This window comes from Leptopilina heterotoma, unplaced genomic scaffold (genome assembly GCF_015476425.1).
Source record: "Leptopilina heterotoma isolate Lh14 unplaced genomic scaffold, ASM1547642v1 Lhet_90, whole genome shotgun sequence".
In the NCBI taxonomy this organism is placed as follows: Eukaryota; Metazoa; Arthropoda; class Insecta; order Hymenoptera; family Figitidae; genus Leptopilina; species Leptopilina heterotoma.
The window spans coordinates 591,697-608,053 of record NW_025111194.1 but is presented as its reverse complement, the minus strand read 5'-3'; the positions used below and the strand labels follow the sequence as shown (position 1 = coordinate 608,053).

The following is a 16,357-nucleotide window of genomic DNA, read 5'->3' as shown; positions in this document are numbered from 1 at the left end:
TGCTCTCAATGTTTCCTTATATACCTATATATAGCATGAACATTTTTATACAGAGTATATAAAAAAATTTTCCATTAAATTCACCAAAGATAAAATTTTTGTTCAATTAAAAATAAAACAGGAATTCAATCGTTAATTAAACTATAACAAAAAAGCAAATTTTTTATTTATATTTAATTATATATTTTTCGAATATTTTTCTTTTACTCATTTAAGATAATTATTTTTTTCTGTATATATATATATATATATATATATATATATTATTAAACAATTATATAATATTATATTATTAGGTATATTATAATAAATTAGTATTATTCATTTCTACCCGAATAATTGAATTTTATAAATTAATTTATTAATTATTATTATTTAATTTAAAGTTAGTCAAATTTTTGCAGTTGAAAAGCTTCTTAAAATTGAAAATAAATTATTTAAACCATTATCGAAAAGCATTCGTAAAGTTTTGTATTTAAAGAGAATTATAAATTATAGCCACTGTTCTAATAATTAGTGTGTATTACTGAAAAAGAATTTATTTTCTCTGTCGTTTTAATTAATTTAATTAGCGTGTTTTCTGAATGCTTTTAATTAAACCAAATACACTAAGTAAAAAAAGAATTTTTAAACTTTTTCTATTCGAGTGAAATTTATTGAGAAGTCAAAGACAATCAAAACTTCACGATTATCATAAAAATTCATAACAATTTTTACGCTCTTGTAGATATTAAATTTAATAAATTAAAAATTATTATTTTTTATTAAAATTTTCATTATTCAGAGAAAGTTGGAAAAATTATATTTTTGACTCAAAGTTATGACAAAATTTATATAATTAAATTCTCACTGGCTTTAAACCCCTTAACAAATGATGAATAAATCGGGTTTAATTATAATTAATGAAATATTAGGAAATAAAGTAGTTTTATAATTACCTGAGGGATTAAAATTGTCCTTTTTCACCCCTTGTTGGAATTTATTTTTTAGATACAATTTTTTAAAATTCTTTTTTTTTTTGAACTAGAAGGATTTTATTAAAGAAATTTTTTATTTTTACCCTAGAATATAAAATAACAATAGTTCTTTACTTTTTGTATAAAGATTCTTTTAATTCTTTACTTTTTGCATAAAAAATGATTTAATTCTTTACTTTTTGTATAAAAAATGATTTAATTCTTTACTTTTTGTATAAAGAATTATTGTCATTAAAAACAAAATAGAATTTTTCCTATGTTCCCTTGTTTTTAAATTTAGTTTTTATGTTAATTTTGTATCGCGAGTTCACTATAATATTAAATTCAGGTGTACGTGAAAAAAATAAATTCGCGAGTAAAAGTTTTTACAAACAAACGATCATTTTTTTTTTTTTTTTGTGGTTTGTATGAATTTTTGTTTAAAAATGACAATAAGTAATCAGAAGGTGGGGAGGGGGAAGAATATGAAAGAAAATGTAGTTGAATCACGTTTCGAATACAAAATCACACGCACGATCCTCTTTTTTCTTTCTCTCTAACCAAGAAAATGGTTTTGAAGAACAAAAATTCTCGATTTTAACGTTAACTTGGAAGGAATCACGTACAGTCGTTTTTCAGTATTCGACAGACTTTTCACGGCTTACCGACTTCACGAAAAACGATATCAAATGGCCCGTCTCGAGTTTTCTGCACTTTTCACTTTGCACTACTTTGGGGTCGTTTAGTTCCCATCAGTGTAAGCTGCTATAACGATTAAAGCAAAACCGCTATTGTTTTATTTCTCTCTCACTTTTTCTTTAAATGTAAAACATTTCTCTAAATAACATTTTAGAAAGAAAATAATTATTTTTCTTTATTTTCTGCATTAAAAAAAAAAAAAAAAAAATTCTTAAATTAAAATTGTATTAAAATGCTAAACAATTTTTGTGCGAGACTGTAATTGTTTGTTACGGAAAATTTAAAATTATAGACATTAAAAAAGACGGGATAAAAATAAATAAAATAGGAAACTAAAAAAAAATTAAAAATGTTTAGATTTTACTTTACATTACGGAATTACGGATATACTTGTAAAAGCAGCTTAAAACTTTGGTCAAACCTAATTGCCACCTGTGAATCGACCTTTAATTTTATGTGATTCCCCCCTTTCTCTCTCTCTCTTTTTAACTCCAAACGGAATTTATTTGCGATGTTTGAGTAATTTAACAATAAAAATAAATTTTCACTCTCAAAATTATAATGTTTGAGTAATTGTATAATAGAAAATAATTTCTCGATTTAGCGTTTGTGTAACGTAAATAACAGGGTTCGGAGCTCCTTTGAGTGGAAGCTCAATCACCAAGTATTATAAGGTACTTAGTTCAGTTAGACTTAATTAATTGGCTGCAGCCATTTGCTACTTCAGCTTTTGGACACAGTGCGGGAAACATTTCTATAATTAAATTCATTGTAAGTCAATATTAACCTAGAAACTCAATTCGTCAATTTCAATAAAAAAGAAATATTTCCGTCGAATTTTGACGCTCTGTCAATAACATAAACTTTAAAAAAATTTTCTATAGATTCGTGTTTTTTGAGGATTCCATTATTTAAGAATAAATGGTTTTATTAAACTTATTCTGAACTAATTGAAACTTGTTTTATTAAATTAAAACTCATTTGAACAATATTGAAGTAGTATAGAACTGCTTGAAACTTGTTTCTAATTTAGAACCATTGAAACAAGTTTTTAACCATTTCAAACTTGTTGTAAACCAATTGAAACTTTTTTTTTGCATTCAAACTCATTTAAACCAAATTGAACTAGTTTAATACTACTTGAAACTTGTTTCAAATTAATTTAACTCACTTTGAACCAATTCAAAACTTGTTTTATTCTATTCAATCTAATTTTAATCTGAACCATTAAAAACCATTTCAAACTTGTTGTAAACCAATTGAAACTTTTTTTATTCAATTCAAAGTAATGTAACAAAATGTTAGCCATTTAAACCAACTTAAAATTAAAAACCACTTAATCAAGTTTGGAACCATTTCTAACTAGTTGAGAACTATTTAAATAAGATTGGAACCACTGCAAAAGAATTCAAACCATCTGAACCATTAATAGTCATTAAAACAAGTTTAGAACCATTTCAAACTAGTTCAGAACTATTTAAACAAGCTTAGAACCAATTCAAACTAGTTCAGAACCAATTCAAACTAGTTTAGAACCGTTTCAAACTATTCAAACCAATACAAGCCGGTTTTAAACCATTTCAAACCAATATTAATCAGTTTCAGACTAGTTTTAATCAGTGAAAACATAGATTAGAAAATGAAAACTTCAAATAATTTCAAATAAAATTTAATTAAATTGTCAGAAAAATTAATTCACAAGAATTATTAGCATGATTTTTTTCCCAGTTAGAAAAACCTGTCTGTTAAATGAAAATAAATATAAAAATTTGAAATATGGAATAAAAATTTATTTCAATTTATGGGAAACTAAAAAGACCAAAACAAAATATTGTATGTAAAAGTAAAAAATTGGTTATAAAAATAAATAATTTTTTCCTGTCTAGGTCCTTTTAGAAACGCTTTTCATTTCAACCGTATTATAAAATTTTATCTTCAAACAAATTTTAAACCTCTATAAAAACAGTACTTTTTAACTAATAGTTTTTTTTTTGGTTTATAAACTGCATTATAAAATATTTTTTAACGCTTTTTGATAGGTTACAAAGTTTGAGAATAAATATTCAATTTTAAGAGAGATAAAAATATTTTTAGAATTCTATTGTTCGAAAGTGGAAGACAAAAAGAAAATTTTTTTTCAATGAAACCACTCGATTATTTAGAAAACAAAGTTAAATTCAGTATTTAATCTTGACAGATTATTTAATAGTCGAGTATAACAATGTGGTGATGTTATTTTAGATTCAAAAAGAGGTCAATATCTAAAATTGTTTGCAGAGAATATATCGTATATGTAACAATATTGAGATGAGATAATAAAAGACCTTTTAATTTTGTGGAGTCATTTTTAATTTTCCACATTTTTTCTTTTGTTGTCTTTTTATTCCGTTTTGAAAAAATACAAAAGTTGAAAAGATTTTTAATTCTCTTTTCTGATAATCAAGTTTAAAATATTAAAAATATCAGGAAGAAATTTTGTTTTCAGCTAGTTTAGTTAATATTCATGTATGTAAAGGGGAAAAAATTGGATTAAAAGTCTTTTCGTTTAAGGTAATTTCCGATTTTTATATGAATTGTTTGCTTTTTTTAGCAAAAAAAAACCATAAATGCCACAACACGGTCTTTTTGTTTAGTAAAATGAAAATATTTTCCATGAGGAACAAAGGCTTTTATGTTTGACTGAATTCATTGTCAATAACTATTATCCCGTGGAAAAAGTGAAAATAAACGAGGGACTGTACAATTTTGTCTTCTTAAGAATATATTATAATCTTTTGAAAAAGAAGAAAAAATATTTTTCAACCAAGGACACTAATTTTCAATTATTTATTTAAAAAATTTTCACTGGTTTATTTTAATCAACTTTTTTTATTTTATTCCATATTTTAACTTAAACACCCACAATTAATTTAAATACCTACAATTTTAATATGCAAAGAATTCAATTATTTAAAAAAAATTTTGATAAAATTCTAAACAAACATTAAATTATTTTCATAAATAATAAAAATTTCACAGAAATGCAATTATTTACAAATTTTTTTATAAATTTCTTTGCAATAATTCAATTATTTTCATAAATGAAATTTTTTTTTAAAGATTCAGTTATTTTTATAACTAATAAAATTATTCTTAGGAGTTCAATTATTTTCATAAATATAATCAAATTCTTTTTAGAAATTCAATTATTTTTATAAATAATAAAACTCATCGCAGAATTTTCAATTTTAATCGAATTCCTTAAAAAATGTAATTATTTCTTAAAAATTTTATTAAAATTCGTCGAAAAAATTCAATTGAAAATTTGTTGACAAAGTTTTTTTATAAGAATTCAATTTTCAGAAATTATATTTAATTTCAGTTAAAATTTTAAATAATAATTGAATACTCAAAAAAATTATAGCTTGAATTTTTAGAAATAATTGAATTTCGAAAAGGTTTCAAATTGAAATCTCGGAAAATTTAAATTTTTCATACTTTTAACTAAAAATTCTGTAGAATAAATTTTTTTGAAAAAATTTTATTGAATTTTGTTTAAAAATTATTTCATGTTATTTTAGTTTTTAAATATTTAATTGAAAGATTTCCGAATAATCAAAATTTCGTAAAATTGAATTCTAAACAAATGGATTTAGAAATTCTCAAGGATCTTTTGCAATAATTAGAATTTGATTTCTTTCGAAGAATTTTATTATTCATGAAAATAATTGAATTCTTGCAACGAATTTTATTAAAAATTTTCTTAAAGAATTGAATTCCTGTGAAGAATTTTATTTCTAAAAATAATTGAATTCCGGAGAAAAATATTATTTATTTATAAAAATAATTAATTTTTTTGTGAAGAATTTCATTCTTTTTTTAAATAATTGAATTTCTTAGAATTTTTAAAATCTTTTTGAAGATAATTAAATTCCATGCGTACATATCCCCTTATTGCACGTGAACCCTCAATTGAAATCTGACAAAGAATTTTATTAAATTTTTTTCTAAATAATTAAATTCCTGTGAAAAATTTTATTTTTGAAAAGAATTGAATTCTTGGTAAGAATTTTATTAAATTTTTTTAAAATAATTAAATTCTCGAGAAAAATTTTATTATATTTATGAAAATAATTGATTCCTTGCGAAGAATTTTATTCAAATTTTTTTAAATAATTGAATTCCCATAAAAAATTTGTTATTTATGAAAATAATTTAATTGTAGGTATAGGAAAATTTTATCAAAATTGCAATTTTATTAATTAAATCTTTTAAAGAATTTTGTCACAATTTTTTTTAAATACATTGAATTTTTAAAAGAATTTTATTTAAATTTTTCGAAATAATTGAATCTCTCAGAACTGTTTTTTTCAATTTTCTGAATATATTTGAATTCTTTCGAGAAACTTCATTAAAAAAATTTAAAAAATTGAATTAATGCGAAGAAAATTTAAAAAAAAAACTTTGTAAGGTAATTGAATTCCTGTGAAATTTTTATTAAAATTTTGTTTAAATAATTGAATTTGTTTGAAAAATTGAATTAAAATAGTAGATTTTGAAAATATTTGGATTTTAACGAAGAATTTCATTATATTTTTGAAATGTAATTGAATTCTTGCAAAAATTTTTGAAAATAATTACGTTTTTTGAGGAGTTTATTTAAAATTATATTAAAAATAATTGAAATCCTATGAAAAATTTTATTATTTATGAAAATAATGAATTCTTGCGAAAGATTTTATTAAAATTTTTGTATATAATTTTATTTTTTTTTTAAATTTTATGGAAATTTAAATTATTAGAAAACATGAAGATAACGATATAACTACGAGTCGAAGACTCGATATCTTTGTTAGGGATTTTTATTAAAAGTACTGGAAAAAATTAATTTTTTAGAAAAATAGTAAAAGAAATGAAAAATTTTGGAGAGAAAAAAAATTGTAAAGTAAAAATAGATTTCATATGATAAAAAATACTTCTTCTTTGTTTTTATTGAATAGAGCATAAATCTGGTCAATTTTACCTTGGAAATAGGGTATGAGCTTGCACATGGCGTTTCCGAAAACGAAGTTCTTGAGCATCTGGCCGAGGAGCGTGAATGGCATGCAAAAGACTCCAAGCAGTAGGTCCGACACTGCCTGTAACATAGTTACATGGAAATCACCTTGAATTCTCTTTCCTTTTCCTTTATTTAAAAAAAAAAAAAAAAAAAAAAAAAAAAACAACTTTATCATTCTTTTCTTATCACATAGCGTACCACATCTCAGGAATATCAAATATTCCATATAAGTGTGAATATAAACCACATTTCACAAACAAAAAAAAATCCTGAATTACACTAGGAAAAAGGAGGTCGAACGTTTCTCATTTACAAATTCATTTCATATTATATATTTTCAGCAATTTTCTCAAAATTGCAAAAAAATAGACAATGTTTACCACTTTCTTTTTTCTCTATCCTTCTTTTGCCCTCTGCCATTTTTGTATATTTCAAAACTTCCACCCACTTGGAAATCATACATGAATGTATATAATTAAAAAAAGAACGGAAAAAAAGTGTTGCACAATTAATTGGAAATTTTTTTGCGGTGACAAAAATTTTTCTTTTTATTTTCGTTTAAAAAAGGAAGAAGAAAAAATTCAATTAAATGTTGTTTATTACAATCTTGTTACAGTTTTTCATTTTACTTTTTACCATCACATCGCTTGAAAATTAAAAAAAAAAATTTTCTCTCTCAAGAATGTAACTGTGGAATATTTTTATTCGTTAATGAAAAAAAGCTGCGAAGTTGATAATATAAATTTTTTTTCTTTTATTAACACTTTGCTTTCTCTTGGAATTTTTAATTTTACTAATTTTTTAATAAGGATTATAAATTTTATTATTGACATTCAATATTGTAATTTAACAGTAAAAAATCATGTTTAAAATATTAAAAGACTTCATGTTTACTTTTTATTTATATAATTTATGGCTTCCAAAAGTATTGAATTTAAAAAAATTACAATTTTTATTATTACCTATTATTAATTAAAATTAAATCGGGAAACGTAGGAAATATAATATTTGTGTTAGTTCGACGTAACAATAACAAAAATAGCAATAATAATAATAATATTAATCATTTTAATGCAGAGGTAAATAAAAACAACCTATAATATAATGAAGAGAATAATAACCAAAACTTTTTATAGCAATAACAGTAAAAGTGATTTTAAAAGTAACAAGAAATTTCTCGACAAAATGAATAAAAAGAAAATAAAATGAAACTCCCTCACGAGTTTCTTAAAAGGAAAAAAAAGGAAGACAAAAAAAATAAAGACTTTTTTTAATACTTGCATTTTCTGAAATAAATTGTTTTGTCGGTTCTTCTTTTCTTTTTTTTTGTTACAAGAAAAAAAAAATTTTTTTTAAACTGATATCACAGGAGGGTTTGGGGAATGTCAGTAGCACGATGAGCGCAATCCAGGTAATGGGATATGAGAACGTGTTTCATTATTCACACGGGTAATTTAAGCTTGTGAAATTATTGGCCTTTTTTTCGTTCTATTTCAAACCCCGAAACAATTTTCAATTCCTTTTCGCAATCGAATACCATTTCAAATACTGACAATTTCAAATAAATATAATTATAATGTCTCTCTATCATTCTCTCCCTCTCTCTCTCTCTCTGTGTGTCCGAGTTTGTGACACTATCTTTGTCTATATAAATACAAATAAATAAATATTTATCGCTTCGAATAGCGTAATTAAAATTTAAATTTGCATTAAATGTTACGTGTTTAGCAATTTGCATTTTATTGCTTTCGAAATATCAAAGTGACTTTATTGAAATTTTTTTTTTTTTTGTTGTCAAAGAAGTGAACAATATGTGTGAGAATGCTCGATTTATGAAACATAGTTTTATATACATATATGAAGTTTAAGCTTCTTTTCACTTTTCCACTATGACTGTGAATACGCAGATATTGAAATTTTCCTTTTCCGGAAAAAAACTTCTTGATTAAAAAATAACATTTCGATTTAATTTTTCGATAAATTTTTTGTCGATTTTTGTATTTTTGCATTCATTTTTCAATGACAATATTTAGCGGCGAAGAGAAAATAATTACTTTTCTCTTTTAATTATTTTTTCATTAATTATAATTATTGAAAAAATAATTATTAAACATACGATATTATAATTATAATATTTGCCTAAAATATTATAATTTTTTTAAAAATTTAATTAAAAAATATATAATTTAAGTTCCGCTCGTAATAATTAGGAAATTGACATGATTTTTTTAGTGCATTAAAATAGTTTTCTATCTATTTTTATTTTACACTTTTTTTTATTTATTATTGTATCAATTCAATTTTATATACAGACACAAAACAAAATTGGCCCACCAGCGAAATATTCCATGGGAAATCTCCAATTTACATATTATATTTATACATATTTCGAGATGGAAGAATATTTCTATATTTCTGTGCGCGAAAATAATATTATTCGAATAAAATAAATATGAATACGATAAATAATAATGTTATTGTGAATTGGAAAGAAATTTTAAAACAAAACGAAATTGATCCTTTTTAAAAATGAAAGCTTAGGTGTAAATTTAAAAAACAAAACAAAAATTTGTAATTCTTTTTTATAAGTTACTAAAAATATTGCTATTAAAAATATTTATTAAAAGTAACATTAACATTAACATTAACATTACTATTAAAATATTTGTTTTCTATTTCTCTAAATTTCTAACATTAAATATAGAATTTTTTCAATATGAAAAAGAGTCATTTTTTATAATTGAAACGAAAGAAAAGAAAATCAAAGTTGCGCGAAAGTTTATTGGTCAGCGCGTGACCTTGAGATCCCCACTCTCAAAGAGAAGCCAATAGCGAGCGTCGGTGGGCGTGGCGCGACCCCCACTCCTTTCAAGCGACCAATCCGTCCGCGCCGTTTACGAATTATTAACAAATTACCGAGAAATCGCTTCCAAAACTTAGATAATACGAAAAATGATAATATTTTTGAATTTACTACTCGGTGAGTAGGTGTAAATTAAATAAAATAAAAGACAGAGTAAAAATTAAAAATAATTCTCTAAACAAATTACCAACCAGAAAATGAGGAAAACGTAATCCTAGAATTAAAAACAAATGGAACAGAAAGAAGGAAAGTAATTTAAAATATCAATTCATTTTTCAATAAGAAAGCAACTTTACGATATTGATTGCTAATCATAAAATTTAATTGAACTTCCCTCTGTGTAATCGGATTGACCCCATCAAAATTAGATTAAAATCTTGAATAAAGTCCAGTATGTAATTTCCTTTTTCTTCCTTGGACAAGAATATCATTAGCCTCCACTTCGTACTATTATATTTCTCCCATCAGATTTTCATAATAAAATTTCAATATAGATTCGCGAAAATAAAAATTATTAAAAACAACAACAATAATGGAAAAAAAATTTCTTTTTTTCGGGGATTAATTTAAGGGGCAAAAAAAATTCCCTCTCTGTGATTGAGTTCAATCAAGGGTTGCATAGGAAAAAATAAAATAAAAACAAAAAAAATGTGACGCACAAATCGACGGAATAAAAAAAAATTGTCAACTTGTCTCCAAGTGATTTCTTTTAAATCTACCATTCTATTCTACTGCAATCACCGAAATTCACATGACAAATAAAGTGAAACCCTTTCAACTTCAATTTCACTTCTATTATATTGATTGGATAGTAGTTATTAAATGCTTTCGTTAAAAGCAACTGAACGTTGTTTCAATTTTCAAAAGAAGATGAAATCTCTCCGTTCTCTGTGTTAAAAATATAATAATAAAAAAAAGAAGCAATGTATATATCATTCCGATTGGCAGAAGATAAATGAATTTGTTCGCGCAGCTATAACTTTTCTCTCTCTCTCTTTTTTCATCCCTCGAATGCTAAAATTGTCCCCAAGAAATGTCAAACTTAAAACGATATACAATAAATCAATTTCTTTTTTATACTTACGAATTTTTAATTTTGAAAAAGGATAAAAAGCAATTTTTTGTGTTGACTTTCCAAAAAAAAATTTCAAATTTTATTTTTTCATTCAAGTCACCAAGGTCGTGAATTCCAAATTACTTTGGATTATTATGAGTTTCTATAAAAGAAAAAGATCATATCTTTAGTCAAAAACGAAGTTTTGAGTCTTTGTTGAAAAAAGATAATAAAATTTCCACTAGTAAAAACAATAGAAGAAAGAAATTCCAGAGGCAATGAGGGAAGTACAATAAAGGAAGGAACGAGACAAAAGGAGAACTAACGCAGTGGTAGAAAGAAGAAAGTTTTCCGATCGAAAATTGAATTCCGGAAGAAAGCGACAGTGACTCAATAATACCTTCTTAATTTCAAGATAAGAATATCTTTACGAAATAAGAGGGGATGAAAAAGGTTGACCTCATTTCTGCCAAAAAAAAAAAAATAGCACTTGAATTTGGTGTCAGATTTTTAAAATTCAAAATGGCTGATCCAATCTAGTCTGCAGAAAGTTCCAATCTAGTTTCCGTCTAGCCTGAAAGAAATCCCAATCCAGTTATAGTCTAGTTTCAAGAAAGTTCCAGTCTAGTTTCAGTCTATTTGAAGTGGTTTCAATCTAATACCAGTCTACTCTGCAGAATGTTCCAATCTAGTTTCCATCTAGTCTGAAGGAAGTTCCAATCCAGTTCTAGTCTACTTTCCAAGAAAGTTCCAGTTCAGTTGAAGGAACCTATAAAATATTTGGACCCAGTTTTCAATTCTACAGTTTCCACTAAAGTCATTTTGATGGAAGCAATCTTATTTCTGTGTAATATCTCCTTAAAATTTATTGACAGTTTGTTGCTACTTACAGTTTGGACAAATTGACATAAAATCGTTTCTCTCGATATTTCTTCCTCCTTTCAAAATAAATACCACAAGAATGTCTTTATTTACCTAATTTGCATATCTACTCTTTTCAAACAAGGACAAGGACAGCTGACAAGACCCGTTTGTCGGCTATCAATATTTGCTCCTGAAAAAAAAAATATAGAGTCGAATCTAATAATAAAAATGTACGGTTAGATATCAATTTTGAATTTTGTACCCTGGAAATGTAATTTAAATTGTGAAAGGAATGTGTTTGCACTCAAAGTTCAGTGAAAGGTGTGAGGAGATAGTAGCGGGTGTCAAAAGAAGTGTGAGCGGTGAGGGGAAGGGCAAAAAAAAGTATATTCCCATCTGGTGAAAATATCTTTGTAGTTCTATCAGAGGATTATCAGATCGATTCAAAGCGATGAGTGATAAATGAACGTCCATTTTCCAACACACAAAACCGATCTGAACACGCTCGTTTGTACAAATAACCCAGGTACTGCATCAGAGGAGATCGACTTTTATCCAGGGTCACTCGATGGAAGCACGAAATCTCATCCGGAAATCGAATATTATTTTGTGAAAATAGCGCGCACACACCCATGCAAGCTTGCTTTTAAGATATCAATATAAATCAGTCTTCGTAAATCCCCACACGAGAAAATGATGCCCACAGATTTTCTTTCTTATCCTTTGCAATATATATATTGTATATCTAGAAAACAAAAGAATCTTTCTAAAAAGTCAAGAAATTGTAATTTATTGAAAAAAAGGGAAGAGAAGGAAGAATTGTATTTTAGAAATCTGAGAAGAATTCTTAGTATTTTATGTGCGAGAAAAGTGGTATGGAGAAATTGAGGAAGTGACGTGGGTTTTAGGAGAAGGAAAGTGTACAGTTGAGTGGTGGTATTTTCGAAAAAGAGCTAGGAGAAAAATGTTGAGGAATGGGTCGAGACCTCTGTCGGGACGGAAGTAGTCGAGAGTTAGAATTCTGCAAAGGAATTTATAAAGGAGAGGTCAGGAATGGATTGAAAAACCTTTTTGGAAGAGTTGTTAGGGGAGAGAATAAGTCAAAACTTTTCGGGGTTGACAAGTGTGATGTGCAGTTGGAAAGTGCTTTGTGTTATGCAAACGGAAACGGAGAAGATAAGGAGCTGGAAGTCCTGAGGCGATGAAGGAACAGGGAGAAAATGCGGACTGATAGGAAGATGCAGCATCCTATGTGTATTGTTTGTTTGCCAACTTCGCGAAACTTGGAAATTTGAATTTAAAATACGAGGATAAGGACTCGGCTCAAGACAGAGGACCCGAGATTAAGGAAACGAAATTTACAAATATTAGAAACTATTAAGGTGCAATTCTGTGAACAGTTGCGAATTTTAGTTCTAAGACGATCATGTCGAGATAAGAACGGATTGACCGAACTTAACAGATCGTAGATTGTTGAATCGTAGCGCTAATCTTTCTATGTAAACTGTTGACTATAAAACCCAAAAACTCCAGAAATCGAATTCCCTTCTTGAAAAGGAATGATCAAAACATTTGGAAGAAGGAATTAAAAAAAGTAATGTTAGTGGATATGATAGCAACAGTTGACAATAGACTTGCATCTTCCTATCAGTGGAGGTTTGCAAGGAGAGAAAACTGCACCTTTTTCAAGAAGAGTGTATTGCTATCGTGTAACAAAATTTAATGAAGAATATTCGACCTCAGTTCTCAGCATTAATTTCCTTCGCCTGTTCCCATAGCTGATCACAAATTAGCAGATTACAAAAAAGCTCTTGCAACTTCTTATGCGAGAACTTTAACGATGAAAAGGAATCAGGAACGCCGTACATTTTGACAACAGCAAATTGCCAGATTCCTCAAAACTGCCCCTAAGAAAAAGACGCTAACGCTATACGAAAGGGAACCATTCATCTGTAAAATCTGCAGCCGGAAGGTAGTTCCGCAGGTGAATACAAAGTTTCCACACCCAGCGGAAGCAAGAAAAGCTTCTTAAGTCACTAAAGGTGACTGCCTAAGGCAGGTATGCAAGTTCTTTGCCACTTTTCGAAAATCATGATCGAAATCATACATTAGAAATCTGGGAGTGTAATTAAAAAACCCCCCCAAATAATAAAAATATAAATTCCAAATGATTGGCAAAATTTCATGAAGACGAATATATTATACTAAACGACAATTTATCAAAAAATCTTGGCACTTTTCATTAGAGGACTTTGACAGCAAGAGTTTCAAAACCCCTTAAGGCGCTTATGAAGCTGTAATAAGATTACGAGACTCTCGAGGGTCCACACGAATGGCGGAAGCTGCTGAGCTTGGTAAGAAATATCCTTCGGATGCGAGAGTAAGAGAGAGTGAATTTCTACAGTCAGTGAATGGTTTCGCTCTAACAAAAGTCAGCTTTACTGAAATTTATAGAGGTCCAAAAATTGAATATCATAACTTTTTCTTAAAAATCAAGAAAAATGTGAAGAAAATAATTTTTTCTTTCCACATAATAAATTTTACTTCTTGCTTTTATTTACCTTGACAAACCGCAAAAACCCAGCGCAGCACTGGCAGTAATTAGAAGAAAATCAAATATGCCAAGTTCATAAATGACTCTAGAAACTCCATCAAAGCATTATATTAACACTTCATAATTATTCATTTTCTCACAAAATATAATATTTCGCTTTAATCTCTAAGCAAAATTAACTCTCGGTTCGTTAATTTCCCCTACTTTAAATATATATATATAGATGTGTATATAAAATAGACCAGTTCGTTCGACATTTGAAATTGCTTTATATTCAAACATTCGTTACTCTCAATTATTTTCATAATTACTAATTTTCCCTCTTTGATTGCATACGTTGAAATAAAAAACATAAATAATTAGCCATCCTTAATATTAAAATTCTTAAATATCAAAAAGTATGCATTTTCTTCTCCCCTCAATTTTTCCAATTGACACAATATTTTATTAAAGTCCCTTTAATATAGTAATTATTGATTTTTTTCTTGTCGCACATTTACACATTTTTTATAGAAATGAAAAAAAAATTCTAATGAATTTAATTGCGAAGTAATTTATCACATTTTCACGAAACAATGTGCAATTGGTGTAAAATTGAATTTTCTTTGGCAAGAGAAATTTCAAAGAACAGGAAATTTCAATCAGAAATTAATTGGGAGAGGAAAATATAACAAATAGCAAAAAAAATACAATATTAAAGTGAGTTAAAAATGAATAACATATTTGCCTTCTTTTAAAATTCTGATTGAACCAGTAAAAATATAATTATATTTTATATCGTTAATTCTTTTTATGGGCTATTAGTTTTTATGCTTCGTACGATATTCACTTTTTAATTGTATTTTTATTTTCCTTATCACATAATCCAAAAACGTTTAGGTAATAAATTTATCAAAATTGGAATGCATGAAGTGAACGTCATTAAATAATTTGCAAAAGAAATTTTTCAAATAGGAGAATAATTAGATAATTATCGTTGCATTTTTCGTTCCTACAAATATGCGAAATATTTCAATCAAACATGCTTTACAAAAAATTCCATTAATTCCGTTACATATCGAATGCTTTCTATTGTTACGTGAAAATGATTTTCAATACTGAACAAAAAGCAATAAATCGGAAAAGTTTAATATTTGAAAGTAAATATTCTGTAAAATAATTTTATTAAAATAATTTACTTTATCTACTTAGTTTATAAAATAATTTTCTACGATACAATTATTTTATGTGTTTCATGTTTTTATTTTTATTATATACTTTTAGAAAAGGAGAAAAATTTGTTAAAGTATAATGAGATCAAATACTAAGACTTAAAAGAACGAAGTGTACTCTACGGGGAACGAAGAGTGAATGAAAGGAATTGGCGATAATAAGGCGTCGTTTTCCCCCTCCATTTGAGACCGATTCTTAGAAGAGTAGGCGTGGCTTGTGACGACTATAAAAGGGGCCTTGCGACCGAGAGCGTCTCAGTTGACCGCGAGAACTTTCACCGAGCGTTTCTATTACAGAATCGAAAACCGTCAAGATTACCACGACAAATTTACAATTAAAAATAATAATTGTAATAACAAATAATAACAAAATGGTACTAATAAATAATAACAAATTATAATTAATAAATAACAAAATTGCAGTAACAAATTGTTATTAAAAATTAACAAATTATAATTAACGAATAAAAAAATTGTAATAAATATTAACAAATTATAATTAACAAATAAAAAAATTTTAATTATAAATAATAACAAATTATAATTACAGTGACAAATAATAATTAACAAATAACAAAATTATAATAATAAATAGTAAGAAATTGTAACAAATAACAACATAAATTAAACATTAATATTTTTCTAATATTAGTGATTGCCATTTCAATTTGGAATCTTATTCCAAATAGTAAAAAATTGTTTGTCAAGTAATTCCCTGCATTTTGTCATTTCTCTAAATGTTCCATTTCCTCTATTTATAAATTTTCGCGAAACTTTTTTCATTTTAAATTTGATAACTGGATCAAGTTCGAAAATTTCATTCAACACTTTCCCTGAACTTTTTCCCCTTTCTAAAGGGTCTCCAAACTTTTCTCTTTCTGTCTCTCTCTCTCTTTCTCAAAGTTACAAGGAATCTCAACATTTTCAAGTAAATACAACACTAATGGTGTATTTAAACTAGTAATATTTTTACGACCGCATATTTTGAAGAAGTTATAACATAAAAAGCAAAAATAGAATTTAATTACTATATTGTTTGTAAAGAAATAATTTTCGATTGGAAAATTAAATATTGTGACTTTATTATTATTATATAATTATTATTAGCATCATACAAA

The 16,357-nt window shown here is 26.2% G+C and overlaps 1 protein-coding gene across 2 annotated transcripts in view; it reads right to left on the bottom strand.

Moving 5' to 3' along the window:
• Positions 1-16,357, bottom strand: part of LOC122511827 (cholecystokinin receptor type A-like) — a 58,840-nt gene that overhangs the window by 20,036 nt on the left and 22,447 nt on the right. For both annotated transcript variants that reach the window (XM_043627330.1, XM_043627329.1), the window contains one exon: positions 6,658-6,772. In XM_043627330.1, the coding sequence (XP_043483265.1) occupies positions 6,658-6,772 (115 nt within the window). The remainder of the gene's footprint in view (positions 1-6,657; positions 6,773-16,357) is intronic.